This window comes from Oenanthe melanoleuca, chromosome 14 (assembly GCF_029582105.1).
Source record: "Oenanthe melanoleuca isolate GR-GAL-2019-014 chromosome 14, OMel1.0, whole genome shotgun sequence".
NCBI lineage: Eukaryota > Metazoa > Chordata > Aves > Passeriformes > Muscicapidae > Oenanthe > Oenanthe melanoleuca.
Window position 1 is genome coordinate 7,653,950 of NC_079348.1, and position 27,982 is coordinate 7,681,931.

At 49.0% G+C, this 27,982-nt stretch overlaps 1 protein-coding gene across 2 annotated transcripts in view; it reads left to right on the forward strand.

Annotated features, from left to right (window-relative positions):
- Positions 1-27,982, forward strand: part of LMF1 (lipase maturation factor 1) — a 139,443-nt gene that overhangs the window by 34,789 nt on the left and 76,672 nt on the right. For both annotated transcript variants that reach the window (XM_056503242.1, XM_056503241.1), the window contains 2 exons: positions 8,894-9,042; positions 20,620-20,685. In XM_056503242.1, coding sequence (XP_056359217.1) covers positions 8,894-9,042; positions 20,620-20,685 — 215 coding nt within the window. The remainder of the gene's footprint in view (positions 1-8,893; positions 9,043-20,619; positions 20,686-27,982) is intronic.

Genomic DNA, 27,982 nt, shown 5'->3' on the forward strand with positions numbered 1-27,982 from the left:
GTCACTTTGGTCACTTCTGAGCTCATGGTGTTGCAAAAGGCTGGATGAAAGCAGCCCTGAATAGCAGCACATTTCCAGCCCCAGAACTGCCTTGGAGCTGTTGAGGGATGGGGCTGAGTGGGGACTCATGTTTGCTTTTGTTGGGATGGAGGGATGTCCAAAAAGGAGCTGGCAATATCCATTTTCTTATTTAATTGCAATCCTGAAAAACAGCCTTGAGGGTGGACAGAGAAAATTCCCCTTTTAGAATAAAAAAATCATATTTATAGGTACTGGAGTGGTCTCTTGTTTAAATAGGATCCTTTTTATTTGGTTGGTTTTGCCTTTTTTTGGTTTTGTTTGTTTTTTTTAAGGTTTTGGGTATAAAAGGTGTTGCAGGAATCTCAGAATAATTCAGATAGAAAATACCTCTGAGACCTCCAGGGATGGGGACTTCAAACCCCTCTAGGCTCTTCCAGTGCCTGAAACCCTTTCCATGAAAACAATCCTTCTGCACTGGTAAATTCCATCAGAAACCACTCATGGTTTTCTCTTAGAATTTAGGAAAAAATCTCTTCATGGGAAGAGTTGTCAAGAGAATCACCATCCCTGGAATTGTTCCAAAGCCACGTGGATGTGGCCCTTGGGGACATGGGGAACATGGTGGCTCTGGATTGACTGGAGCTGATGATTTAAGAGATCTTTTCCAACCCTAAAAATTCCACAATTCTCACACAGACTTTTCAGCTCCCACCTTTGGTTCCCCTCCTGTGTCTGTTGGGTGCTGGGCTGGGATATCTGCCTTGAGGTTCATCAATAATCCAACAATTTTTTACCCTTCTCTGTATACCAGCTGTGCTTTAAAAACACCATTCAGGGGAAAAAAAAATAAAAATAAAAATCAGGGAGGCAGAGATGATATTCCACCTTCCACTATCCCAGGCTGCTCCAAGCCCCATCCAACCTGGCCTTGGACACTTCCAGGGGTGGAGCAGCCACAGATTCTCAGGAAAATGCTGTTTTCCTCTCCAGGGACATCTCACCCTCCCTGAGCACCCTGGGCACCTTCTCCTCACCTTGAGGCCAAGCTGGAGAGCTCCTGCTTGCTCACAGGAACAGGGCTGAACTTATTTTCCTTCCTTGAAGACAGAGTAATTAAATCCAGTATGTACAGATCCCTCAAATTGACAGCCGCCCACAGAGCTAAAAACAGGAAATCCATTAACTTCATTATTTAAAAAATAAAATAAAAATCCTCCCAACTGATTCCTCTGTCACTTAAAGTTCTGCATGGAAGGAGGGCTAATTTAACGCTGCATTAACTCCCTGTTATCACCCTCCTGTTACCTAAGTAGTTCCTAATGACTACCCTAGAGAGCACTTGGAAGCTTTTAAAAGTTTTTATGCTAAATTTTATTTTTTTTTTTTTTTTCTTCTGGGTAGTTTATACTTTAAGAACAAAAGTTCCTGCTAACGTTCTCCCAAATCTTCCAACAACAGCCAGAACTTTTTCTGGTGGCTGCAGAAATGTGGAATGTCCCCAGGATGAGGTGACTTGGGTGAGCAAAAAATGGGAAATATTTAATGGTGGTGGTTTGTGGGAAGCTGGGTCAGATGTTGGGTTTGTGGAGGGGATTGTGAGCTTCAGCAAAGAGTTTTGGCTCTCAGAGCCCCAAAAATCCTCGAGATCCCATCTGTGAGAGGTCCCTTTGTTCTGGAGTCTGGGAGTGAGGCACTGCTAAGTTTAATTTTTTATTTTAATTTCCATTTTTTGATTGCGAAGCAATAAATCATAGGCTGTCCTTGTTGTCTCCTCCTCAGAGATCTGATGGGCAATTTCTTCCTTTTTTAATCATTTATCCTTTCTCTGTTTTGGTCCAGCTCCACTTCTCAAAACAGCATCTCAGAATTTTGGGGGGATTTTTTGCTGTTGACCTCAAAATGAATCATCCTTGTTGCTTTGCATTGTTTTTAAGTCATAAAATGGAAACATTCTGCTTTATGTTTATTAAAAAGGGAGCTTTGCTGTGCAAGTGCCTGGGCTTTGCTTTCCCCACTGACTGGAAAACCTGAATTATTTCAATATTAATCCTCACTCGTACCCTCTGCCTGTTGATGGAGAAGATTCAGAGCTGCTCTTTGGGTTATTAACACGAATTTGGTGTTCACAGGTTGGGATTATTGCTCTCTCCAGTAGGAATCACCACAAATCCTGCCCAGTTAGAGGAAAACTGGGAAAACTCGACATGAACTGGAGCATTTCTTGTCTTTGTGCCTCTGTTTCTACTGATGCTGGGGAGTGAAGGGAGAGAGTCTGTCCCTCTGGGAGGGTTTCTGTCCTTCTGGAAAAGGAAAAATTACTGGGAAAAGCAGCTGGTTCCAGCAGGTGGTAACTGGGACCTGTGAGAGCCAAACCCAGCTGGGACTGGGGAGGTTCTGGTTGGACTGGGACCAGTATCCACCCTGGAGAGGAACGAGGTGTTTGAGCTGCCAGGAGCAGCATTTGGGGCATTTCTGGGGTTTGGGCTGGCTGGGGGATGTGTTGTCCAGGCAGCTCTTCTAGGGGTGGTTTGGAGCTTTGCAGGGATCATCCACTCAACAATCCCAGTCTGGGCATCCCTGGGAGCTTTGTCCAAATTCTCCTGGAGCTCAGGGCAGTGCCTTTTCCCCAATATCCCACCTAAACCTCCCTGCCCCAGCTCCAGCCCCTGACCAGGGAGAGGAGGAGAATTTTAAATTAAGATTTGGTGTTGTAGAACCAGCCCTTTAAAGGTGAGCTGCAGCAAACCCAGCTCTGGGGTTGATGTTTTCATGGAATGGCCCCAGTGGGACCTGGGGCTGCTCCCACTCTCCTGCACATCCCTGGGCACAGCACAGGCAGCTTTGTCCCCAAAAGCTCCAGGATTTCCAGGTTGATTTGGCTGTCAGACCCTCGGGGTGGGAGCTGGAAGCTGTGGGAGCCTGGAGAGGTTCAATCCCAAAGTGTCATTTGGGATTTAAAGTCAAATGACTTAAAATCATTTTAAACCCCAAAATCCCAAAGCAGGAGTGACCCAGAGCCTGGAGCAGGGCTCAATCCCAAAGTGTCATTTGGGATTTAAAATCACCCCACAAAATCCCAAAGCAGGAGTGACCCAGAGCCTGGAGCAGGGCTCAGTCCCTCGTTGCACAGCACAACTCAGATATTTCCAACAGGTGCTCTAAGGCTGGAGCTGAAACCAAAGCAGGCTGGCTGTCAGGGAGGTGGGCTGGGGAGCAGGTCTAATTCCAGGGAAAGTCAGTCTGGGTTGGATGTCTCCCTCCCCTTGGCTGCTGGGCTGTCTGACACAATATCCACAGGCAGACAGCTGCACTGGGAGCTGGAAAATCTGGATCTGTTGGAGCAGCATTTGTCTGTGCCGTGCAGACGTGCTCGGTGTCAATTTGATGTGTGGGTGTTTCTGTGCAGAGAGAAACCATCGGCTGTTTTCACCTCATCCCGTGTTTTAGGAAGGGGAATTAATCAGAATTAATTATGTGATCTCTGTCTAGCATAGCATTATGAGGGTTGATTTTGGCCAGGTAATTTTTTTTTTTAGTCAGAAAACCAGAAAATAAGAAAACTCATTATTCTTGGACCTAGTTTTTGTCTTCTGAATCTTCTTTGAACGAAGGCTTTGAGCCCTTCCCTCCCTCAGTGATTTCTCCCAGCAGTTGGTTTGGGATGAGGAGACTGGGGAAAAGGGCTGTTCTGACTCCTCTGCAGCCATGGCCAGGCTGAGGCAATTTGGGATGGTGAAATTATTTATGGTAAATAATAAAGGTGAAAACTGGGCATCACTTGATGTCAAGCCACAAATACAAACCCTACACGAGGAGTTTGAGCATCTGAAAGAGGCAAAACCCTAAAAGGAACAGGGCAAAGTGTATTCAGGTTTGGGGTTTGCTTCTTCCCTCCCCTCCAGCACATCCTCACTGCTCCTCCTCCTCCTCCCCTGCCCCAGCAGAGACCTGTGGAAAATCCCAAACCATGGATTTTTTGCCCACCCTAATTCCTGGCATGTCCCAAACCTCGGAGCGCGTGCGGGGCGGGCGCAGCCGCCATTGGCGCTTGATTTTATTCCTTTTTTATTTTTTCTCCCCCCCCCAAAAAAAAACCCAGCCCGTGGCTCCCTCTCCGGCTGTGCCAGAGATAACAATGGGGGGCTTTGTGCTGCCCTGCAGCTGCTGAAATTTGACGAGATCCAAGTGAGGAAAACAGGAGCAGGTGGGTCAACAACGTGACCCTTTCGTTCCCAGCAGTATCAGTGAGCCCTGGGATGGAGCCCAGGAATAAGGATGGGTTGGCTGGGGCTTGGAGGGTGAGAATTGTCTCCTGGAGACAGCCCTGATGGGATTTGCTGATGTTTGTGGGGTGGGTTTCACCCCCCAGAACTCCAGGGCTGGGGAATGTCAATGGAGATGGTGCTCCCTTCATTCCCAGATTGTTTACTGGGTTTGGGATGTTCCATGGCTTCTGTGGCCAATGTCTGCCCAAGGTGGGGCTGTCCCAAATGCAGCTGCTCCATCCCTGGGAGTGTCCCAGGCCAGGCTGGATGGGGCTTGGAGCACCTGGGACAGTGGAAGGTGGCACTGGATGTGCTTTAAATCCCTTCCAACCCAAACCATTCCATGATTCGATCCCAGTTCCTCCCACTCCCCCGGGTCATGGAGATGACTCCTTCATGTCTGTTTTTTGCTGCCCTACAAAATTTCAGGGTGGGAATTGCTGCAGTTGGAGGAGGGTTTGGGATGCCCTTCCCAGGGTGTTTGGGGCAGGAGGATGGGGCTGTCTTGGCCTCCTGGCACTGCCACATCAGCAAACACATCTCACTGCAGAATCCTGGAATGGCTCAGGCTGGGAGGGACCTTAAATCATCACCTTCCTCACCTTCCTCACCTTCCTCACCTTCATCACCTTCATCACCTTCCCAGCTCTTCACCTTCATCACCTTCATCACTGCTCCCCTTTGATAGCAGCAAGAGGAGGGCGAAAACCAGGAGAGAAATCCTGGAGCTGGTGAGCTGGAAGGGTCAGTGAGGAACCCTGGAGAAATCCTGGAGAGATGCTGTAGGTGATGAGCTGGGAAGGGTCACTGAGGAATCCTGGAGTAATTTTGGAGTGAAGAGCTGGCAGGGTTAGCGAGGAGCCCTGGAGAAATCCTGTAGGTGATGATCTGGGCAGGGCCAGTGAGGAACCAGCTGCCCCCCAGGGCTCTCCTGCCAGGTGGGGTGACCTGGCTGATCCCTTTGGGTGTCACCCAGATCCCTTCGGGCTCTGTGAACCCCTGAATGGTGCTCAGAGGTGACAACACCCAGAGCTCAGCAGGGACGTGGCTCCAGCCTCAGACCTGTCTAAGAATCCGAAGGATTTGGAGTCTTTAGGGCAGATGTGAACAACTGTGTGTGAGTCAGCAGGGAGGAACGGGAGGTTCTGCTGATGGATTTGCTAATCTTGGGCCTGGGATCATCTTACAGCCCAGTGAGGGTGAGCTGGAGCTCAGCTCCCCCCTCGTCCCCTGAGCTGTGGATTCACTTGTGGTGTTCAACAAGTTCATATCCTCCAATCTCCCTGAGTGAGCTGGAATTTTTATAGAAACCACGGCACAGGAGCATCTGGGATAATCCACCACCCCCAGCACTTCCACTGGCCATGGAGCAGCAGCCAGCAGAGATGAAGCCTGAAAGAGGAGTGGGCTCAGGGGTCCTGGAGGTCTTCTCCAAGCTTAAGGTTTTTCTGGGAATGGCAGATATGGTCAGGATAAATCTGTGCTGGATGGAGAAGGGTTTGGGGAGAAGGAAGGGTTTGGGCAGGAGAGGTCCAGGGTGAGGATGGGATGGATGATGGATGGATGGATTGATGGATGGATGGATGGATGGATGGATGGATGGATGGATGATGGATGATGGATGGATGATGGATGGATGGATGGATGATGGATGGATGGATGGATGATGGATGGATGGATGATGGATGGATGATGGATGGATGGATGGATGATGGATGGATGGATGGATGATGGATGGATGGATGATGGATGGATGATGGATGGATGATGGATGGATTGATGGATGGATGATGGATGGATGGATTGATGGATGGATGGATGGATGGATGATGGATGGATGGATTGATGGATGATGGATGGATGGATGGATGGATGGATGGATGATGGATGGATGATGGATGGATGGATGGATGGATGGATGATGGATGGATGGATGGATGGATGGATGGATGGATGGATGGATGATGGATGGATGATGGATGGATGGATGGATTGATGGATGGATGATGGATGGATGGATTGATGGATGGATGGATGGATGATGGATGGATGGATTGATGGATGATGGATGGATGGATGGATGGATGATGGATGGATGGATGGATGGATGCAGACTGGGAAGAAGCACAGTGGGTGATGTATCCCAGAACACTGATCCCACATCAGTGGCAGCTGTGGAGACTCCATTCCTCAGGAAGGGGGTTGTGAATAAATCAGAGCCTGTCCCAGCCTATCTGCCCCTCAGCCTGGTTTAGCAGGACCTTGTGACACAGCCCCACACGCCACCAGGGAGCAGCCAGAGCCAGGCAGGATTTAACCCCAAACTGAGCCAATTTTGGGGCCCAGACTCCTGCCCTGGCCTGTGAGCAGAGTTTATCCTTGGCTGCACTTGCAGTTAAACCCAGCCTGGGGCTGGCTTGTCTGCAGAGCAGCAGGGGATGCCAGAGCTGTGTCCCAGCAGCTGGCAGCTCTGTTTACTCCGTGCTCAGCCTGCTGTGCTGCCTGGAGCCAGGGCTCCAACCCATCCCTTTGGGATAAAAGCCCAGGTGCAGGGCTGGACTCGTGCTCTAGGGAGCCCAGGCCATGCCAGGAAGGCTTGGCTTGGTTTGGCTTGGCCCACGTGGGTGCTGGGAACATCCTCCTGGAGCCATGGGATGTGTGGGAATCGTCCTGGAGGATCCCAGCATCCTTCTGTGCCCCTTCCACGGGGATTTGGGTTAAAAATAAAGCAGGAAAAGCTGCTGGTGTGCCCTGCAGGGAAGGATGCAGGGGGTGCAGGAGTTTGGATCTGTGCCCCCCAAGGGATGGATGCAGGAGTTTGGGTCTGTGCCCTCCAAGGGATGGATGCAGGGGATGCAGGAGTTTGGGTCTGTGCTGTCCAAGGGATGGATGCAGGGGATGCAGGAGTTTGGGTCTGTGCTGTCCAAGGGATGGATGCAGGAGTTTGGATCTGTGCCCTCCAAGGGAATGGATGCAAGGGATGGATGAAGGGGGTGCAGGAGTTTGGATCCCACCCCAACACCCATCCCCAGCAGGGCAGGGTGGTGATTACCATATGAAAACAGGGATAACAGTGGGATTCTTGTGCGGGCAGGAATGAAGGAGATCTACGACCCTTTTGGTGCCAGTCAGCCCCGGAGCTGCGTTCAGGCACAATTAACCTTTCACTTTTGGGATGAGCCGGTGTTTTCCTGCTGCAGCTGCTTTTGGGACAATATTCCTTACTTCTCCTCCCAGAAACATTAATTTGGGCATCGGGAGGGGCTGTGCCAGGAGCCACAGCATGTGTGGAGGGAGGAGGGGGAGTTTTTAATGGCTTTGATGTGCCATAATCTGAGTTTTAAAAATTCCGTTTTGATTTAAGGGGTTTTTGCACAGTAAGATTAAAAAAACACGACTGTTATTGAAAATATTTTAAAGCAAATTCCAAGTGGTTTTTCTTGTGTGGCAACATCAAATCAAGGGCTGGAAAAATCTTGGGGTGGGGATGAGGGGGCTTAGGCTGAAGCTGGAAATCTGAAATGGGTTTGGGATGGGTTTCCCTGCCTCTTTGGGCTGGGAAGGGAATTGTTATGGATCAAACTGGTGAAGTGCCTGGAGAAACCTTGGGAAGGAACAGGAGCCTGGTTTAATTTCTGTAGCTGAGAATATCAGTGCCTTAACTGGCTCCAGCAAATCTCATCACCAGTGTGCCATTTAATGTATTTTTTTTTTAATGGTTTCAGAGTACAATTCTATCACACAGAAATATCTGAGAATCAGAATAATTGGAGGTGGGACATATTTAATTTTGGCAGGGATAAATTGGTGCTTCCAGACGTGGTGGGGGTTGGACTTCACCTGTCAAAACAGAGCTGTGTGCTCTGCCTCTCTTGGAATAATCATTCCAATATTTATAGGCTGGGATGGAGGAGAAAATGCAAAACACAGATTTGCATGGATTAGGTGGAGTAGAGGATCTGGGGAATGGATTCATGGTGGGATCCCAAGGCTCTGCTGTGAGCTCAGTCCTGGGTAATTTGGTGAAATCAAAATGTGTAAAATCCAGCAATTGGTGAAAGTGGCCTAATGGGCAATTTTGTTACCATTTTGGTTTTTTTTTGTGATTAAAAGACCAAGCTTCTCATTGCACTGAATGTTGATGATGACAAGACCTAATGGGATCTTAATCACTGTTTTTTGAAGCTAAAACTGCCCCATTTTGGCAAAAATCCAGCCCAGTCCATGGCACTGCTGCATCCATCCATGACTGGAGGAATCAGTGGCACTGCTTGGTTGTCCTGTGCCACTTCCCAGGGCACTTAAGTATCATTTTTTCTGCTTCATGGAAGTTACTAATTTTTATAAAACCCTCCTTTTATGCAGTTTGTGCCTGGAGAAGAACAACACAACCCCAAATCTTCAAACCCCTGAATCCCCCTGTGTGAGATGTCTGTTTTAGGGTCTGATTTCCCCTAAGTTAACCTTAAAAAGCATTCAAGGTGGTTTTTTTTTTTTAATCCTTCCATTAAAATTTTTTCCATCCATCTATTTAAATTTAATTCCAGGCTAACTTCCAGCACTCACACCGTAATTATTTCCTTCTTCACTTCTTGTTGGCCCTGCAGGATGGGAATCACAGCTCCTGGAGACAGGATTCCTGGGAATCTTCCTGTGCCCCCTGTGGAGCCTGTCCCGCCTGCCCCAGGGCTCTCCTCCTTCCAGAATTGTCATCTGGAGCTTCCGCTGGCTGATTTTCAGGATCATGCTGGGGGCGGTGAGTGGGAATTCTCCTCTGGCTTCAGCAGGGATGCCCCATCCCAGCTGGGAATTTCCCCAATCCAGAGCTGGTTTGGGAGTTTTTCCTGCTCCCCAGGATCCCTCAGCTCGCTCCTGGATTGGTTTTGGGGCGGGAAAGCTGCAGGGATTGATCCGTGGGGATGTGCTGGTGCTGCGCTGGGCTGGCTCTGCCAGAGGAGTTATTCAAGGGAGCTGGGTGGTGTTGGATGCTCTGGGAACCAGGGAAAAGCAGCTTTGGAGCCTTGGGATCCTCAGGCCTTGCAAGGTCAAGAAATGATAACAATGATTAAACACCTGCAGGTGGGGGAGAGCCCTGTGAGTGTCTAGGGATGTTTTGCAGAAGGTGTGATTTCAAAGAGGTGTTGCCTTCTTGGACCAATGAGCCTTTTCTATTCTGTTTTGCACTTTTCTCTTCTGTTTTGCACTTTTCTATTCTGTTTTGCACTTTTCTATTCTGTTTTGCACTTTTCTATTCTGTTTTGCTTCTTTCAATAAAGCTCTCTCTCTTTTGCTCCTCCATTGCACAAAGAACTCTGTTGCATTATCCTTTTTCACCACTCACCTACAGCCTAAAATGCAGCTGTGAGACAAACAGGACTTTTGGACAGTAAATTAACATGATTATGCAGAAGCTGCTTTATTGTTTATTTTTTAGTTTTAGTTATATATTTTAAGACTACTGTTCATGTGATTATGTATTTTTTGATTGGTGCTTTTATGCTGTTCACGTGCTTTGCACGAGTTCTTTAGGTATGATGATTGGTGGTTGTTTGGAACTTTACTCCCTACTTTTATTTTGGGTTTTTTAATTTTGGCATTTTGGTTTTTAGCTCCTTTTGATTTAGCACAGTTTATGTTTCAGCAGCCTTGAAGGGTCTTAACAAGTTGTTAAAAAACACTTAAAAATGGCTTATCCTGTGCACTTGTTATAAACATTGGTTTAAACTAAGAAATATACAGAAAAACAGGCGTGTGAAGAAACAGCAAAATATGCAGAAGAACAACTAGGCAGCAAAATATGGAGAAAAGCAGCTAAATATAATTTAGTTGGTGCACACAATACAGAGCAAGGCCTGGACTTGTTCAGACATGTCCACTGTGGGTTAAACACATATATTACTATATGTAATATTTTATTTATTTATTTATTTATTTATTTATTTATTTATTTATTTATTTATTTATTTAATATATTATTTATTTTCTTTAAATAAAGCTCTTTCTCTCCTTTGCTTCTCCACTGCACGAGGATTTGTGTTGCATAATCCTTTTAGCCCAAAATGCAACAGTTGGGCATTGTGGCTTTTCCACAACACTGCTGGAATCTGCTGGGCAATTCCCAGCTTTCCCTGGATTTCTTCTCCTTTGTTTTCACTTTTCTGAGCTGTCACTCTCACGGAACAACTGCTGCAGAACCATCCTGGTGCCAGAATTCCCAAGCAGCTTGTAGGGGAATCCATCAGGAACTGACACATCCCTGTAAAAACCAAGGTGTGGCAGGCTCCCATCAGCTCCAGAACATCCCAAAACTTGATGAGCTGGGTTGTTTGAGGAATTTTGGCTTGGAATTTTTTATTTTCTTCAGGGATCTCAGGTGTGAAGGTTTCATTTGGGGCGTTTTTCACCAACAGGACCCAACTGTCAGCACAGGGAGGGATGCAGGCTGAGTCCCAGGGTCTTGGTGCTGCTGTGGATTCAGGGAAAGCCTGGATGTGACTCAGGGCCCTGCTCTGGGGATGGATGATCCTGGAGGTCTTTTCCAGCCTCAGCGATCCCAGCATTCTGTGGTTCTCAGCTGTGCTGTGGATCGTGGAGCGAATTGACACCAAGTGTAGCAAAACGTCCCTAATTTCCTTAAAAATTGATCTGATCACCAATCTGCATCCTGCTTTCCTTCTAAACTAGGACCTGCCTGAGCTTTTCTTCCTGCTGATGTGCCTCATATATTCTGAATTATGTGGCAGGCTGGATATGGAGGAAAACTGTGCTTCCCAAACATCTCTGTTCCCGTTACCTCAGCTTTACCAGGAGAGCAATAACTCTTTCTTTTTTGGGAAGAGACGTGTCCCTCTGTGCCTGGGACTCTGATATATCACTGACAGCCACAGGAGAGCAAAACATGGCAAGGTCATTAAATGGGGACCCCCACACACGAGTGTTTGATGGGCTCTTTAATGTTTTGGGGCCCAGAGTCGTGTAGGATCTCTCCTGGGTGGGGAAACGGGGAAGGATCCCCTGGAATCCAGGAGCATCTTTGGTTTCCTCCTGTCCTGGCAGGAGCTCAGCACGTGCACCAGGGGTTTTTCCCAGGGCTGGGATTGGTGGTGGGTCTGTTTTCTGCAGGAAGTTTGGATTTCTCCCGGGGTTCTCCCGGGATTCTCCGGGCTGGTTGGGGTGAGGCTTTCCTTGGGAAATCCTCCCAGCAAGCCCAGCATTCCCTGGGGACAGCTGGGCTTTCCTCACCTTGTGCTGGTTCTTAGGGGAGCACTTTGGAAATGCTGCCTGGTGGGTGAGGTGCTGCCTCCTCTCCAGGTTCTCATCTCTTGTTTTTCACAGGGGCTGATTCCATTGTCACCCCCTTTCCCCTCCATTCAGTGCCTCATATTTGGGATCTTTTCCCAGCTGGGACTTTGCACTGAGCGTACCTGGTTTGGTTTGGGGGAGGATGTTGGAGGAAAGGTTGGAACCAGATGATCTTTAAGGTCTCTTCCAACACAAACATTCCATGATTAGGGAGTTTTGCTGTTTCCTGGCTAAACCTCCTCCCAAAAAACCCCATCCAGACCTTGTTTTATTGTGCACAGGAGCTGGCTGGGCTTGTTTGGGGGTGACACAGCACAGGAGAAGTGAGATAATCCCTGCTGTGGTGGGAGGCGAGGAGCTCAGCTTTGATTGGCAGCGAGTGCTGGGCTCAGCTCAAATATTGCTGCCTTTTTAAAAGGCATAATTACGTGATTCAATCTATATGTTTGATGTTCCTAATCATCCATTAGAGCAGGATGTAAAGAGGGATGCTTCCCAGGAACACAGAATAGGGGCTCTTTGTGTGAGCCAGCAGCTCGTTAGGCAGTGATGCAAACACACATTTGCTGCTTTCCCCCCGTGCTTTGAGGCTCCATCGTTGTGTTTGTGACTCTGTCACTCGGATTTCTCGAGGCTTGGGAGATGCAGGGTGTGGGTTTGTGAGGCCATCAGAGTCAGGAGCTGGGAGGCAAAGGAGTGTGCTGAGATTTCTGCCACTCCTCAGGTGAAGGGGGGAGAGGAAACAGCCTCATCTTGGAGGGTCAGATTAAATATTAAAGTTATTTTATTTTCTCTAAAGGAATGTTCAGCATTGGGATGAGTTGCCCAGGGAGGTGGTGAAGTCACCATGGGAGTGTTGGGACATGGATGTGGTTGCACTGGATGGTCCTGGAGATCTCCTCCAATCTGGATAATTTTGTGATTCCGTGTTCACCAAGCCCAGGGACTTCCCAAGAGGAGCAGCCCTGCTGCCAGCAGGGCCCTTGGCTTGGTGGCACTGAGCTGTTTTGTCACCTGGGGACTCTGCTGTGCTCTCCAGGCCCCGTCCCTCTCCCCAGTAAACACAAACACTGGATCCAGCAGGCAGGGTTGGTTTTCCAGCTGCTGCTGGATGGGTTTGGGGTGGTGTCAGCCCCTTCTCCAAACCCCTCACTGCAGCCTGGGGGTCCTGAGGGGGCTCCTGGCACTTTTAATAACCCCTGATTCCCAAAAAAGGGATTGCTTGGAGCTGTGCTTCCATGGACCAGAGTCCCTGCATCCTGTGGATTCCCAAAGCCCAGCCCCATTGGTGCCAGCTCTGCCTGGGGCTTTGGGGCAGCTTCTGACTGAGCCCCCATCCTGTGCTTCCAAGGTGAGCCTTTCCCTCCCAGGTGAAGAGTTCCTGCTTCATTTTTGGGTTCTCCTGGGGTTTTCTTGGCCAGCAGCCTTGCTCAGGAGCTCTCCATCAAACACAGCTTAGGGCTAAAACCCCGTTCAGCAAAGGTTAGTCCTGGGCTTTTCCTGCAAGGCCTGGAGTAGATGACAACTTATGGAGCTCACACATTCTGGGGAATTCCCTCTGCAGGTGAGACCCACGTGCTGGGGGAGCCCAAATTCCTGCCCACGGGGGGATTGGAGCTGCTGAATTGCCAACAGCATCCTGGAGGAGCTCCCTGTGCCCTCAAAGTGTCAGGGATTGTTAAAGTAAACCATAAAATAGAGTGTCAGTGTCTGCAGCAGTGCAGGGGCTGAGAAATGTGAGAATGGGGCTGTCAGCAACACCTGCAGCAGCCCTGAGCACACCTGGAAGCTGCAGGGGAAAGGGGGAATGGCATCTCAGGGGGTGGGAAGATTTGGAGCAGCAGCTTCATCCTCCAGGGAGGATGGCAGTGCTGGGGGCTCCTCCTGATGGCTCTGGGCTGTTCCTGGGCTCCCTGGCTGGTGTCCAGCAGGAATTTCCTCTCAGCACTGCTGGGATGTGTCCATGAGCCACACCTGGGTCATGTGTGCCCACCTGGTGATGTTCTGTACAAGGAATATTCTAATATTCTAATACTCTAATATTCTAATATTAGAATATTCTAATTTATAGTATTATAATATTATAATATTATTCTGGAATGGTTTGGTTTGGAAAGGATCTTTAAACTCATCCAGTTCCAACCCCAATACCTTCCACTGTCACAGGTGATCCAACCTTGAGCATTTCCATGGAGCTGCTCTGGGAAACAGGGAATAATTATCCCTGCTGGGACATAATAATATGTAATATAATTAATAATATGATATAATTATCCCTGCTGGGGGTGCACAGAGGAGATGGGGGAGCTTTGGGCATTGGGGGTGCAAGAGCACATTGGAAAACTGGGAATAAACAGGGAATGAAGGTGGAGCAAAGGATCCCAGACATATGGAATGAGTTACAGGGAAGGTGGCTGGAGCAGTGAGTGTGAGCCTGAGACATCTTGATTAGTTTCTGCAGGAAAGGGTTGAAGAGTGGAGTGGAAAACCAGGGAAACAGGATTTAAAGCACATTACCACTTTAATTTAAAAGTGCCCAAAGCAAGGAAATTCAGATTTAAAGCTGCCAATCTCTGCCTGGCTGCTGCAGGTGTTGGGGCTGGGAGGACTCTGGGTCTGGGTCCAGATGGGTCCTGGGGCCATGAGCCCAATCCCAAACTTTGGGTTTGTCCCAGAATGAAGTCCTTTCATAGGTGGGTTCTGTAATCATTTTATTCTTTAAAACAGAAATTGATTTTTATTAATAACCTGCCCTATGTGATGCCCTTGCAGGATCTGGGGTGGGCTTGCTCAGGAAGGGTTTTCTTCCCCTTTTATCCTGCCAGGAGCTGCTCCCTCTGCTCCTCCTCACACCATACACGAGGTTCTGAGGAGGAATTTAAGGGAAATTTAAATAAATTTAGGGAAACCCAAGAGCATCTTTTCCACTTGGGATTTGGGACTTGGCTGTGCCTCCCCTTGCTTTGCTTCCTGTAAACAATTTTTTTTTTTTTCCAGATTTCCCTTTCTGTCAAAATCCCTTCCCAATTCCAGGCTCAGCCCCTCTGAGCTGTTCAGGAACATCCTCAGAAGTGGCTGCAGAACAGAGGAGCTGGGAGCAGTTTTTGGCAGGCAGAGACTTAGAAAATAATTTCAGTCCTTTGCTGTTTCAAATCTGCACGAGAGAGATTTTCCCCTTTTGCTGGAGGATGAAAGATCATTTAAAGTGACAGTTTTGGAGGAAAAAATAGTGCAGAAATAATTATAATAATCCATTTTTTCCCCTTAAATTATGACACTTTTTTCCTGTGGATTTTTCTCTGAGATTTCTCTGTGTTTTCACAGCAAAAGGATCAATTCCTTCCAGATTATTTACACTTTACTTGATATTTAATATCTTTTTAAACGGTTTTGATTTTTCTTTGCTGTTAAAAAATATTTCTTTTAACCCACTGCAGCAAATCCTCTCGGAACCTTGTGGTTGGTGCAAAACTCTTGGTGTTCCTTGTTTTGTTGTGTTTTTTTTTTTTTTTTTTTTTATTTGCTTGGATCCTGTTAAAAGTGTCAGGACGTGGGTGGCATTTGAAAGGTTACTGGGAAGGGTGGGGCTGTGATTAGCTAAGAAGGGAGATGAACTTTCTGGCAAAAAATAAGCAAGACTTTGAAGCAAACAGAATCTGGATGCCTGCAGTAAAATATCGAATAGAAGCCGGGATTTGGGGGGAATTTGGGGATTTTGGGGGCAGCAGGATGTAGATGTCAGCTCGGTGACAGGCTGCGCCCCAGCGCTGCCCATGGTGGCCCTGAAATGGAGAATAATTATTCTAATTTGTTTTATGCCATTAGCGTGGGTAGGAGGGAAGAAAGGGAGCTTTCTTCACTGCCTCCCTCATTATTCCTGGGCCAGCACGGCGGGGCCAGCTCCCGGCTCCCTTCATGGGAATTTTTGGAAAATGATGTCTGCAATGTTCTGACCTTTGCCGTCCCAGCTGCAGCCTCCTCCTCCTCTCTGCAGGGATCCCACACTTGACTCCTTAGCAACCTCCTTTGTGCCTCTGATCCCTCTCCATTCCTCTGCTGTTGGCCCTTGGCAGCAGCACTTGCTGCTCCTTGGTGGCTGCAAGAGGCAGGAGCCACCAGGGACAAGGATTCTGCAGGATTTTGCAGAATTTTGCAGATTTTTGCAGCATTTTGCAGAATTCCTTTCACCCACCGGCCCCCAGATGCTGCTGGTGGCTTCTCCAAGGAGTTTTTTTGGTGGGGGAGTTGAGAGAGGGAAGAAGCATCAAATTAAAGGAAGGAAAAAGTCAACACCAGGGGATTCTCCTGTGGGGTTTTGGGGTTTGGTTCTGAGCAGGTTCACCTGGGCAGGTGGGAGCTGTCCTGGAGCTGTCCTGGGCCATCAGAGCCCCTCTGGGCAGGAGGAACATTTCCTGGAGTCACCTCTGGGCAGGAGGGAGCAGGCAGGTGAGGTTTGCTCACCTGGATCGTCCTGGAATGGTTTGGGTTGGGAAGGATCCCCATGGACACCTCCCACCATCCCACATTGCTCCAAACCCATCCAGCCTGTCAGGAAACACCCCAAACACCAAAGCTTTATGTCCAAAAAGGAGGCAGAGGAGTCCTTTTATTTTATTTGAATAAAGGGAGAGGCCATGGGGAATTCTCCCCAATTTTTGGAGGACTCAACCTCCTTTTTATCCCAATTTCCCTCTCTCTTTCCTCACTGGCTGAGGTACTTCAGAGCACAGGCTTCTGATACCCAAGATTCCCCTCTAATGTACAACCCTCCCTTTAAATTTTTAATTCTTATAGAGTTCATGGTTTTCCCCCATTGCTTCTTTCATTTTCCAACATCCAGTTTAATTTCTCAGCAAACCTGCAGTTTGTTTGTAAAGGCAAATATATTTTTTTTTTCACATTCATCAATCAGTGGAATCCTTCCCATTGATTCTTTTATCTCTCAGTGGTGGTTTTATCCACCAGCACACCCACAGCTTGACAAATTCTGTCATTCCTGTCCTCAAACCCTTCCAGGGATGGAGATCCTGTTATTCCTCTCTTTCCAAGGGAGAAGCAGCAGGAATTGAATTCAGAGAGGTTGGGGGGAACATCAGGTGCAGCTGTGCCTGTGTCACCTGTTCCCTGTGGGACATTGCCTAAAAAAGCAGAAAATTTGGGATCCAGCTCATCCTTCCTGCACCACAGACCTTGATCCATCAGCAGGGAGGGAGATGGGGCAGCTCTGGAGTCCTGAGGGAGTTTCAGATCCCCCAGCTGAAGTTGGTTTCACTGGATTCCCCAAATTTAGGTTCTTCCAGCCCTGCCCTATAATCCTTAAGTGATTTTATTTTTAGATTTCACCTTGGGAAGCTCCTTCCTCTCCCACGAGCTGGGGGTCTAAATTTGTCTCAGGATGCCCTGGTGAGGGTTTGGCTTTCACAGAGATGGTGAAACCACTTTTGCTGTGGGTAGCAGAGGTGGGAAGTGCACAGAGCTGGGATTTTCTCTGCAAGCATCCCTTATTTACAGCAGGAGCAAAAGGAAAGTCTAGAATTTAACTGGGAATTTTGGGTGGGGTTTTTGCCCATCTTTTGTACAGAAAGGTCTTTAAATTGACTCTAAATTTATAATAATTCCCCACCCTTCCCTCTGGAGCTGGGATCAATAGGGAATTTTGCAGACATAGCTTGAGTCACCAAGCTTTTGCTCAGCTTCCCGTGCTATTGGCCTGTCTGTACCATTTTTTTTTTCAGCATTAATTTTGGGCTGAAAAAGTCTCAAAGAAGTGCTTTGTTCCTCCTTGACACTCACTCCAGGGAAAAAAGAAAAAAAAAAAAAGAGGAGAAAAAGGGAAAAAAAAAAAAAAAAAAGCCCGTGGAAAATCTGACATCTGCATTGTAGAGAAAAATCAATAGATAGGGAGGAATATAATTATCCCCCACTCCTGAAGGAATTTTTCAGATATTTTTTGGAACAGTGACTCATATGGGCTTAGGGCTTGAATGACATTTTAATTATTCTGGCTTTTTGCTTTTTTTTTTTTTTTTTTTTTGCTTTGAATCACCCAAGTAGAGCAGCCTGGAAGGGGCACAGTTGGGTGCAGCATCAGGGGAAGATGAAAGGGCAGGATTTGGGATTGGAGCTGAGCTCTTCCCTCCCTTCAGCTGGGGGCTGCATCCCCCTGGATCCCTGCTGGATGCCCCTGGATCCCTGGATTTCTTTTCTGGCATCCTGTAAATACAGGAATGCTCCCTCTGCCTTGGGAATGTTTTATTCCATATTCCAGAGCAGGGCTGCTGGTGGGAGCAAAGTGATTGCACCCAGGAATTTTTATTATCCACCATTAAAGTAAATCTAAAAAAAAAAAAAAAAAAAAAAAAAAATTTTAAAAAATCCTAAATGTAATTTTCTGTGAGAAACTGGATTTAAATACTTTAAAACCTGGATTGAATTCCCCTTAATTTGAGGAGTTTGGGGTTCCCCAGGTCCAGGCAGGTGCTGCATCTCCATCCTGTGCCCTGGAGGGAGCAAACCTGGCAGGGGAGGAGGAATTGAGCCCATATTTCATTCTGGAGCTTAATTCAATCCAGGGGGCAACATTTTCTACTCCTCCTGCTGTAAATTCCTGTGACAAGGACCTCAAGTTCCCCCTTCCCAGGCTCATTATCCTGCTGTCCCTGCAGCCACCAGCCCAGCAGTGGGAATTTAATAGAATTTAATAGAATTTAATAATCCTGCCTTCAGAGCCAGGCCACAGAGGTGAAAGGGCCTCTGCTGGTTCACTTGGCCACCTGGTTGCTTGCCCTGAGCTCAGATTTAATTTGTGTTCCTGAAAACTTCCTGATTTCCAGGAGTCCCCTGGATGTGCAGCCCGGTGCTCAGAGATCTTTCCCAGCCTCAGCACTTCCAGGATTTTGTGATTCCTCCTCTTTTCCTGCCTCTCCTCAGCAGAGCTGGAGCCTCAGAGCACAGAGATTTTCTGTGCACGTTTTGCTCTCGTCCCTTGGTCCAAATTCCTTGGGAAAAATGGAAAACTGGGTGGGAAAAAAATGGAAAAAAATGGAAAAAAATGGAAAAATGGGTGCCAGTGTGGGAGTGAAGTGGCCTCGAAGTTCAGGGTGAAGCTGACTTGAAACCCCTCAGAGATGAGAGTGGGAGTTTTTTATGCTGCAGAGCATCTCTGATGTGAAGACTTTCCTGTCTGAAAAGCTTTCTAGTAAACAAAAAAAAAAGGATGAGCTGCCTGAGTGAGTCATTGCAGGGAAAATCAGGATTTTCAGAGCGCTGCTTTCCCCCCATCCTCGTTTTAATTGGAGTTTTAATTATCCCTGCTGAATAACAGAGCTTGATAACAGCCTGGGGAGGGGAGGAGGGAAGGTCATCAAGATAACTGTCCTGTTTTAATATTCCAGCATTCCTGCACAGAGCTTCCTCAGTGTGTCCTGGGCCTGCCAGGCTGGAGCTGCAGCACATCCTGGCAGATGCTATCACCAGATCCTGTAATTTTAGAACAGCTTGGAGGGCAGGACAGGCTGGGGAGGGGAGGATGGAGGGGCTGTTGACAGTGAAGATGTCCTGTCCCAGCTGCAGAGGGATGGATGGGATGTGCTGAGTAAATCCCTGGAGATAAAACTGCTTTCCCATCCCAGAAATCCTGCATTTTGCATCCCTTTTCTGCCAGGCAGGAGTTCATAAACTCTGCTCTGCCCTGTGCTCTCAGCTGTCAGACAGACAGACAGACAGACAGCCCTGGGAAATGGATATTCCTGGATATTCCTGAATACTTCCCAGGTCTGGGCAGTTTTGGACGGTCTTTAACTGGAATTTTGAATTTCTTTTGAGCCCAAAACATGTTAAACTTTATTTAATGCTGCAAGTGAAGATTTGTTTCAGTGTGAGCAGGGAGGTTGGAGCAGAGGAGCCACCGTGGTCTCTTCCAACCTGTTCCAGTTCTGGGGATTGAGATGGAATTCATAAAAGCTGGGATCTCCTCCTCTCAGCTCAGATTTTAGCACTGAAGGTCACTGATCCCTTCCCTGCTGCCAATGTAAGGAATGCTCAGGATGCTCCAGCCACGGGACCTTCCCAAAACTCCCAGAAATTCCCAGAAACTCCCCGGGTTTTTCTCCTGGGGAAGGCAGGACCATCACAATCAGGGCCATGCCAGAGTAGGCAAACACCCCCTAATTGTATGCAGATGACAGAGCTGCCCCAACCTTTTGACCAGTGAAGCTTTCCTCAATTTGGGACGTTGTGATCCTAATCAGGGACCTCTCTGGGACATCAAAGCCAGCCTTGATTGCTCAGCTTCCTGCTCCAGCCCATCCCTGCCCAGGTGTCTTTCCTGCTCTGGCCCACTGATTCCTTTCTGCTCTTCATCTCCGAGGCAAAGAAATTCAATCCCAATATTGCTGCCAGCCCTGGGATGGACCCAGTGATTTGGAAATGTCCCCTCTTGTTGTTGTCAAGTCCCAGGGCAGGGGGTAGCTGCTGGTCCAGCCCTGAGCTGAGCTGGGGCAGAGCTGTCAGCAGTGCAGCCAGCTGTGTTTGGGGCTGGCAGCTTCCTTCCCCTGCCCCTCTTTTGTTTCCCTAATTAGTTTAATTGCAGCTCTGTGTCCCCATCCCTGCTCTGTGTCCCCATCCCTGCTCCATGGCACTGCTCCCTTTTCCCCAGGCAGCAGAAATGGGAAACAGTTGGGGTTTTTTGGTAAAAATTGTGAATTTTGCTGGGTTTTGTCTGTTATCCCAGGGACACAGCCTGGTTTTTCCCAGGGATGCTGGAAGCGATGCCAGGAGCTGCTCAGACCTGAGCAAAGTCTCAGATGTGGCTGAAGCTTCTTCCTGGAAGGAGAATTTGGCATTTTCCACCAGGATTTATGTCAGATTGTCACTCACCAGGCAGGGGAATGAGTCAGATCCATTGTGTTCCCTTGGGAAGAACTGGACCCTGCCGTGGGTCTCTTTCAACCCCAGAATTTGGCACCTTGAGGCACAAAACAAAGTAAAATAAAATATTTGTGACTGTATTTTTTGCCCTTTTTCCCCCCAGGGGCTGATTAAAATCCGAGGAGATCGCTGCTGGAGGGAGTTAACCTGCATGGATTATCACTACGAGGTGAGTGATGTGCACACAAAACCTCCTTCCTCTTCTCTGCTTTTCCTTTGTGAAATCGTTTCCCCAGCCTCTCCTCTCCTGCCAGGCAGCTCTCCATGTTTTCCCTCTTTATCCCAGCCCTGGCAGCCAGGCCAGGTGCCTGTGCCAGCTGGGTGATGCTGTTTTTCCCAACCACACTCCTAAAAATCCAATTTCTCTCCTTCCCTCCCCTCCCCACCATGGGTCCAGGAGCAAACTTGAGAACTTGCACTGTAAATCTGCTGCAGAAAGGAGTTTTTTGTGGTGTTGTTCCTGCTGACATCCCCCAAAAGTGGCCATTTGACAGCCACAGGGCATCCCTGTGCTCTCCAGCAGGCAGAGCAGATCCTCAGCAGTTCAGAGCTCTGTGGGTTTATCTTTTTGACATCATTGCAGTGATTATGTTGCATTTTGATTATAAATTTGGGGTGGTTTGTTGGCTCTGGGTTCATCTCCTCTCTGGTTGCAGAGGCAAAATCAGCTCCACTTCTCACCTCTATTTTTGCATTTGAGATTTATATAAATGGTGGTAAAAAGGAAAATGCTGCATCCATTGTTTCCAGAGTGTTCTGGGTTGGTGAAGGAATTCCCTTCCCTGGACTGAGCTCACAGGGTGTTAGAATGGCTCTGCTCTGGAATCCATGGCCATCAAATATTTGGGAATACAAGTCTGAGGAGGAGGAGCTGGGAAAGGGGCTCAGCCTGGAGAAAAGGGGATCAGGGGGAATTCCTGATCCAGGAATTCCCAGGGGACAGCCTGGGGGGATTTGGGATCTGCTCCAGGGAACAGGGACAGGAGAGGGAACAGCCTCAGACTGCTCCTGGGGAGGGTTAGATTGGATATTGGGAAAATCCCTTCCCCAAAGGGTGGCCAGGCCTGGGAGGGCTGCCCAGGGCTGTCCCCATCCCTGGAGGTGACCAAACCCAGTGGATGTGGCACTTCTGGACATGGTGATGAACACACTTGGTGTTGGTGCTGCTGATGGTCTTAAAGGGCTTTTCCAGCTTTAACAACTCCCTGCCTTTATGAAACAAGATTTTGCAGGTCCAAAAAGCTCTGTTTGCCTTCCCAGCTCTAAATCTCCTTGTCTGTGTCACTCTCATTTACTCTCACTGGGGCTTCCCCCCTTGGTGTGGGGCTCAGCCTTTCCAAAATCTCCCTTGGCTCCTGCACAGCACCAAGGATCCAACTTCATCCCCAGGAAAACTTGGGATGAAAAGCCCCTTCAGTGCTGTCGTTCCTAATCCTGAACATGGGGGTGGCTGCAGTAAATTTTCAATTTTCCAGGCACCTGGCAGCACTCGGGGAAAATCCAGCTCTGAGCCAGCTCTGCTGCTGACCCCAGCCCACAACAATCAGCCCCAATAATCCCAGCCCTCCCAAATCAATCCCAGCATCAGTCCTGGAGCCCAGAGGGATAATTGAGACCATTCCTGTCAGATCCATAAGGCAGGATCCCCAGCCTGTGCAAGTAATTGGCACCAGGGGCAGGGGGCAGATCTCCTTATCAATATCAATTATTTTAATCCCCACAAAAAAAAGAGGTTGTGAGAGAAGGAAAATGAAAGAGGCCAAACTTTGTCCACCAGCAATAATGGAACAAAAATACCAAGAGGTTGGGATTCACCTGCTGGTTTCAGGCAGAGGGAGGGAGAAAAGGGGGCTGAAGGAGGGAGGGAGGGAATCTGCTCGTAATTAGGATGATAAAAGTGGGGATTGGAGCAGGTCAGGGATGGATTTGGGCCAGATGGGCTGTGCTGGGATGTGTGTTGGCCACCCCAGCTCTCCTGCATCCAAGATCTACATGGGCTCCTGTGCCAAGAGAATTAATGGAAACACATGGCCTCCATCCCTGCCTGCACTATTTATTTGTAGTAGGCTCGTGAAAAAGAACATTTCCACTTTTGTCAGGAATGGTGGATGGAACAGTCTGGTGGTGTTATGGTTAAATGGGTGATTTTCCCTTCCTCTTCCCCTTCTCTGTGCAGGGCCTTCATCCCAGCCTTGCTGGGGCTCTCTGTGTGGTTTGGAGAGGGGAATGGCATGGCTGGCACAGGAGAGGGATTTTCCAACCAGCCTGACCCTCCTGGAGCAGGAGATGGGCTCCAGGAAATGGGGGAGAGCTGCAGCACCAGGCACAGCTGTGGCTCTGGGAGCTGCCTGCAGCTGAGCTTTGGGGGTCATGGTGGCTGTGCAGCCCCAGACTCTAATCCCAGCCTGGCAAGACACCCCCAGCAGGGGATTTCAGCTCCTCTCTGGAATCCTGTGCTCTCCAGGCCAGGGGCTCCAGGGTGAGCCTGTGGTTTGCACCTGCAGTGTCACCCCAGCCCCTGAGGTGTGTCCACATCACCCTGTCCCCATGGACACACCTGGGTGGCACCTGGAATCTGCCATCCAGGGGTTCATTTGTCCCTTTTTGGGGTTGCTGTTGTCTCACTGTGCTTAGAGGGCTCTTTGCCCTGCAGGAAATCCCAGGAAAAGAGTTTTCCCTCAGTGCAAGCTGGTCCTGGTGCAGCTGCTGCAGGGAGAAGCTGCTCTGGCTCTCAGCTCTGTTTGGCATCAGGATTATTCAGATTTATCTGCTGTGGACACCAGGCTTGACTAATCCATGAGCAAGGATTGCAGGCTGGGGCTGGAATTCTGCTTCCACTGGAGTCCCTGGCATGGATCCCAGCGTGCCTGGGACATCCCAGCTGCCAGGGGAGGCAGAGATGAGATCTCAGATCCCTGCCTGAGCGTGTCCCCCTGTCCAGAGGGGTCAATCCCAGAGCCCAGCACCTCCATCCCTCTGGGAAACTGCCTTGGGAGGTTTTGAGCCATTTGTGGACATCACCCAAGTGGGCTGGAGCAGCTTTCCAAGCCCTGTGAGCCGGGATGGGGATGGGGATGGGGATTCCTTCTCCCCAGCATTCCCTTTTTCCAGGCTTTATCTGGGAGTTCAGCCTGCCTGGCACGGGCACAACATCCAAACCTGCTCCAAACAAAGCAAATCCCCTCGGGCAAGAGCCAGGCTGGAAAATCCCACCAGCCCTGCAGCTCCCAGGCCTCTGCCCAGATCTCCTGGCACAGGCAGGACAGGGACATCTCAGACCCCAGCCACCCCAGAAGGAGCCTTTGGGTGCTGCTGGAGGTTTTGGCAGAGCAGCTCAGATCATCAGGGGGTTTTTTGGAAAGTTCTCCGTGGTCTCACCTCTCCTGCTCGGGTGGGATTCAATCCAGTGATGCATTTTTCCTGATGGCTGCCAAAGTGCTGCTGCTGCTGCTGCTTTTTAATTCCAGACAGATATCTTGGAAAATTCAGCCACCAACTGGTGGGAACAGCTGTGGGAGCAGCTGCTGGGGCAGGAGCCCTGCTGGGCAGAGCTGCTGGACACAGCCCTGGGTCCCTGCTGGGGCACCTCAGTGACCTGTCCAGCCAGCAGGGACATGGAGGGGCTGCAGAGTGTCCAGGGGAGGGACTGCAGCACCAGGAGGGGCTGAGGAGCTGGGAAAGGGGCTCAGCCTGGAGAAAAGGAGGAAAAGGGGGGATTTCTGCCTCTGCACAACTCCCTGACAGGAGGGGACAGCCAGGGGGGATTTGGGATCTGCTCCAGGGAGCAGGGACAGGAGGAGAGGGAACAGCCTCAAACTGCTCCTGGGGAGGGACAGATTGGATATTTGGGAAAATCCGTTCCCCAAAAGGCTGTTCAGGCATTGGCAGTCCCCATCCCTGGAGGTGACCCCATCCCTGGAGGTGACCAGACCCACCTGCACGTGGCACTTTTGGGCATGGTATAGTGGTGATGCTGCTGGGAATGGTTGGGCTCGATTTCCTTAAAGGTCTTTTCCAACCTTAATTGATTTTCTGAGGCAATGGGATAAAGGGAAAGCAAAACCCAACCCCACTCCTGGAGCAGCAAATCTGGGTCAGAGGTGGAAGTGAGATCCAGGATTTGCTTCCCTGCTCTGGAGATCCCTGGAGGAGCTCGGGATGGGTCGGTCACCCCAAAAGTTTGGAGGATTTCACTGAACCAACCTCATTTTAGCCTCATTTGAGCTCCATAAATGTCTCTGCTGCTGAAAAAAAAAAAAAAAAAAAAAAAAAAAAAAGCTTTGCTGTGTCCCCAGCACCCTGCCCAGCCACAGAGGCCACTGTCCCTGATTCCCCTGGAGCTGTCAGGCCAGCCCCAGCTCTGGGTTCCTGAGCTGCCCTGCAAGGAGCACAAAGCCTTTTGTGCTAATGAGGCCCTGCTGACTGATAGCTGAGCTGATAAGGGCGATAAGGGAGCTCAAACTGCTCCTTAACTGCCTCTTCATTCCTTTTCTCCCTCCTCTCGCCTGGATTAGAGCTCGTTAAGCTTTTCATCCAGCTTTTTCCAAGCCATTATGAAAGAAAAAGTAAATAATATTTAGCAATCTGTTGGGATGAATCAGAAAATGAGCTGCTTTTATGAGCCCGGATGGCTCAGGGTGGGCTTTGTTCCAACAGTTTGCATGGCTGGGAGGGAAAATGTTCCTAGCAGGGAAGCAGGTGCTCAGATTTCGTGCTGAAAATTCTAAAGTTGCAAATTCAGATGAGGGAAGTGGTGCTGAATTAAACAGAAAACAGTAATTATTACAGGAATTACCATGCAAATAATTTTGGGGATCTTTATGGTGGTAACATTAATAATTATATTATAAAATATTTATGGAGCATCTGAAGTTTACAGTCCTTGGACCTGTGCCAGGGTCTCAGCACCCTCACAGGGAAGGATTTCTTCCTAAATTTAATTAAATGCAGAATAATTTGTGTCTCTGCTCCTTCCTTCGTGCAGGGTGGGAACTTGGAGGGTTTTGCTGATGGATTTTGCTGGTTCCAGCTCAGGGCTGGGTCTGAATCTGGCAGCCTTGACACGGGGAGATCTCCCCAAAAATCATCTGGGAGGTTTGTGGCAGTCCAGGGCCTGGGGAGAGCTGGAGCTCAGGGCACTGCCAAGAACTGCCCGTGGGATTTGGAACCTGGAACGGGGACATTCCTCCACTGGAAGCTGAATTCCATGAAAACAGGAGGGAAACGAGCTGTGCTCCATCCCTGCCCTGTGGGACAGCTCTGGGAGGAACCAGAGCTGCTGGGGATGAGTTCTGGGTAAGGAGAGTCAGGAGGGAGCAAAGTTCTGCCCGTGGAGAGCTGTAAATTCAGTTTATTTTCACCTCCTGGTGCAAACAAACTGCTCTTTGAGTCGAGGTGAGGAACACACTGCTGCTCAGCTGCTTGATTTTTTGTCCTTCCCATTTGGTCAGAAGTTTTGAGAGCTGACCTTTGCAAAGAGGCAAAATTGCAAAAGCACTTTTCTTTATTCCCATGTCTCCAAGGGCTGCTTTGGGGGGATTGGAAGCTGAAGATTTGGGGCTCTCTGCTGGGTTTTGGGGAGTTCTGTGAGGCTGGAGGAAGGGCCAAGGGCTGAGCTGGCCTGGGACCAAGGAAATAATGAGATCCATCATAGGGTAAGTGCTTGGAGCTGTAATATTGGCAGATAAATGTCAGCAGGACATCAAAAGCTTGTTAGGCTGAATCTGGACTTTGTGTGGGGCTCTGCAAGAAGAGCTTGATCTCAGATGAATCTTTTCAGATGAATTTTTCAGCTTTTCAGATGAATCCCAGGTCTCTGACACGGATTGAAGGGATCTTGGAGTGCTGGAAAGGTTTGTTACTGCCAAGGCTGGGATGGCTCTGCTGCTCTGGAGGTGCCCATCACTTACAAAAAGAGCCAGCAAATGCTTTGAAAGTGGGATTTGGGCTTGGCTTGGAGGATCTGCCTTGCTGGGTTTGCACAGGTCGGGTTTGCTGGCAGGGATTCAGGGATATCACTTCCAGCTGAGCACTTCTGGGAAGGAGTCCTGGCTTGCAGGATTTGGGATCCTGGTTCCTCAGGATTTGGAGTCCTGGTTTGCAGGATTTGGAGTCTTGGTTTCCCCAGGATTTGGGATCCTGGTTCCCCAGGATTTGGAGTCTTGGTTTGCAGGATTTGGAGTGCTGGTTTCCCAGGATTTGGAGTCTTGGTTTGCAGGATTTGGAGTCCTGATTCCCCAGGATTTGAGATCCTGGTCCCCAGGACTGAGAGTCCTGGTTTCCCAGGATTTGGGATCCTGGTTCCCCAGGATTTGGGATCCTGGTTCCCCAGGATTTGGAGTCCTGGTTCCCCAGGATTTGGAGTCTTGGTTTGCAGGATTTGGAGTCTTGGTTCCCCAGGATTTGGGGTGCTGGTTTCCCAGGATTGGAGTCCTGGTTTGCAGGATTTGGAATCCTGATTCCCCAGGACTGAGAGTCCTGGTTTCCCAGGATTTGGAGTTCTGATTCCCCAGGATTTGGAGTCCTGGTTTGCAGGATTTGGAGTCCTGATTCCCCAGGATTTGAGATCCTGGTCCCCAGGACTGAGAGTCCTGGTTTCCCAGGATTTGGGATCCTTGTTTCCCAGGATTTGGAGTCCTGATTCCCCAGAATCTGGAGTCTTGGTTTGCAGGATTTGGAGTCCTAGTTTGCAGGATTTGGAGTCTTGGTTTCCCCAGGATTTGGAGTCCTGATTCCCCAGGATTTGAGATCATGGTCCCCAGGACTGAGAGTCCTGGTTTCCCAGGATTTGGGATCCTTGTTTCCCCAGGATTTGGACTCCTGGTTTCCCCACGATTTGGAGTCAGCATCACTTTTGTGTCCAAGGGGACCAGGATCCTGGCAGGGAATTCAGAAGTGGAGGAAGAGTGTCTCATCAGGGAATTATCAAAAGAAAAGGTGGAGCTTCAAATCAGCACCAGCAAACAGCCCCAGCTTCTTTGGGCTCAGGAAGGAAAGTGGATGTGGGCAGGTGCTGAGGGAGAAACTTCCCAAAGGAGAATCTTGCAGGAATTTCTGTGAGGGTCTGGAGTGCCAGGACACAGGGAATGGCTGCCCACTGAATGGGAGAGATGGGAGATTGGGAAGGAATTCCTGGTTGGGATGGAATTCCCAGAGAATCTGGATCCCTGGGAGTGTCCAAAGCCAGGCTGGAGCATCCTGGGATGGTGGGAGGTGTCCTTGCCATGGTATGGATGAGCTTTAAGGTCCCTTCCAACCAAAACTATTCCAGAATTCCGTGTAAATTCTAAGTTCAGTGATGACCCCTCCCAGACACAGCTCCCACAGGCAGTGGAGCACCAGGATTGGGGCAGGAATTCATTTCTCTCTTTGCTGCAGTTCAGATCTTCTTTCCTCTCTGTGATCCTTCCCCAAAAATATCTGTATTTACTCAAAAACACCTTCTGGGCTTCCCCCTTGGTCACCTG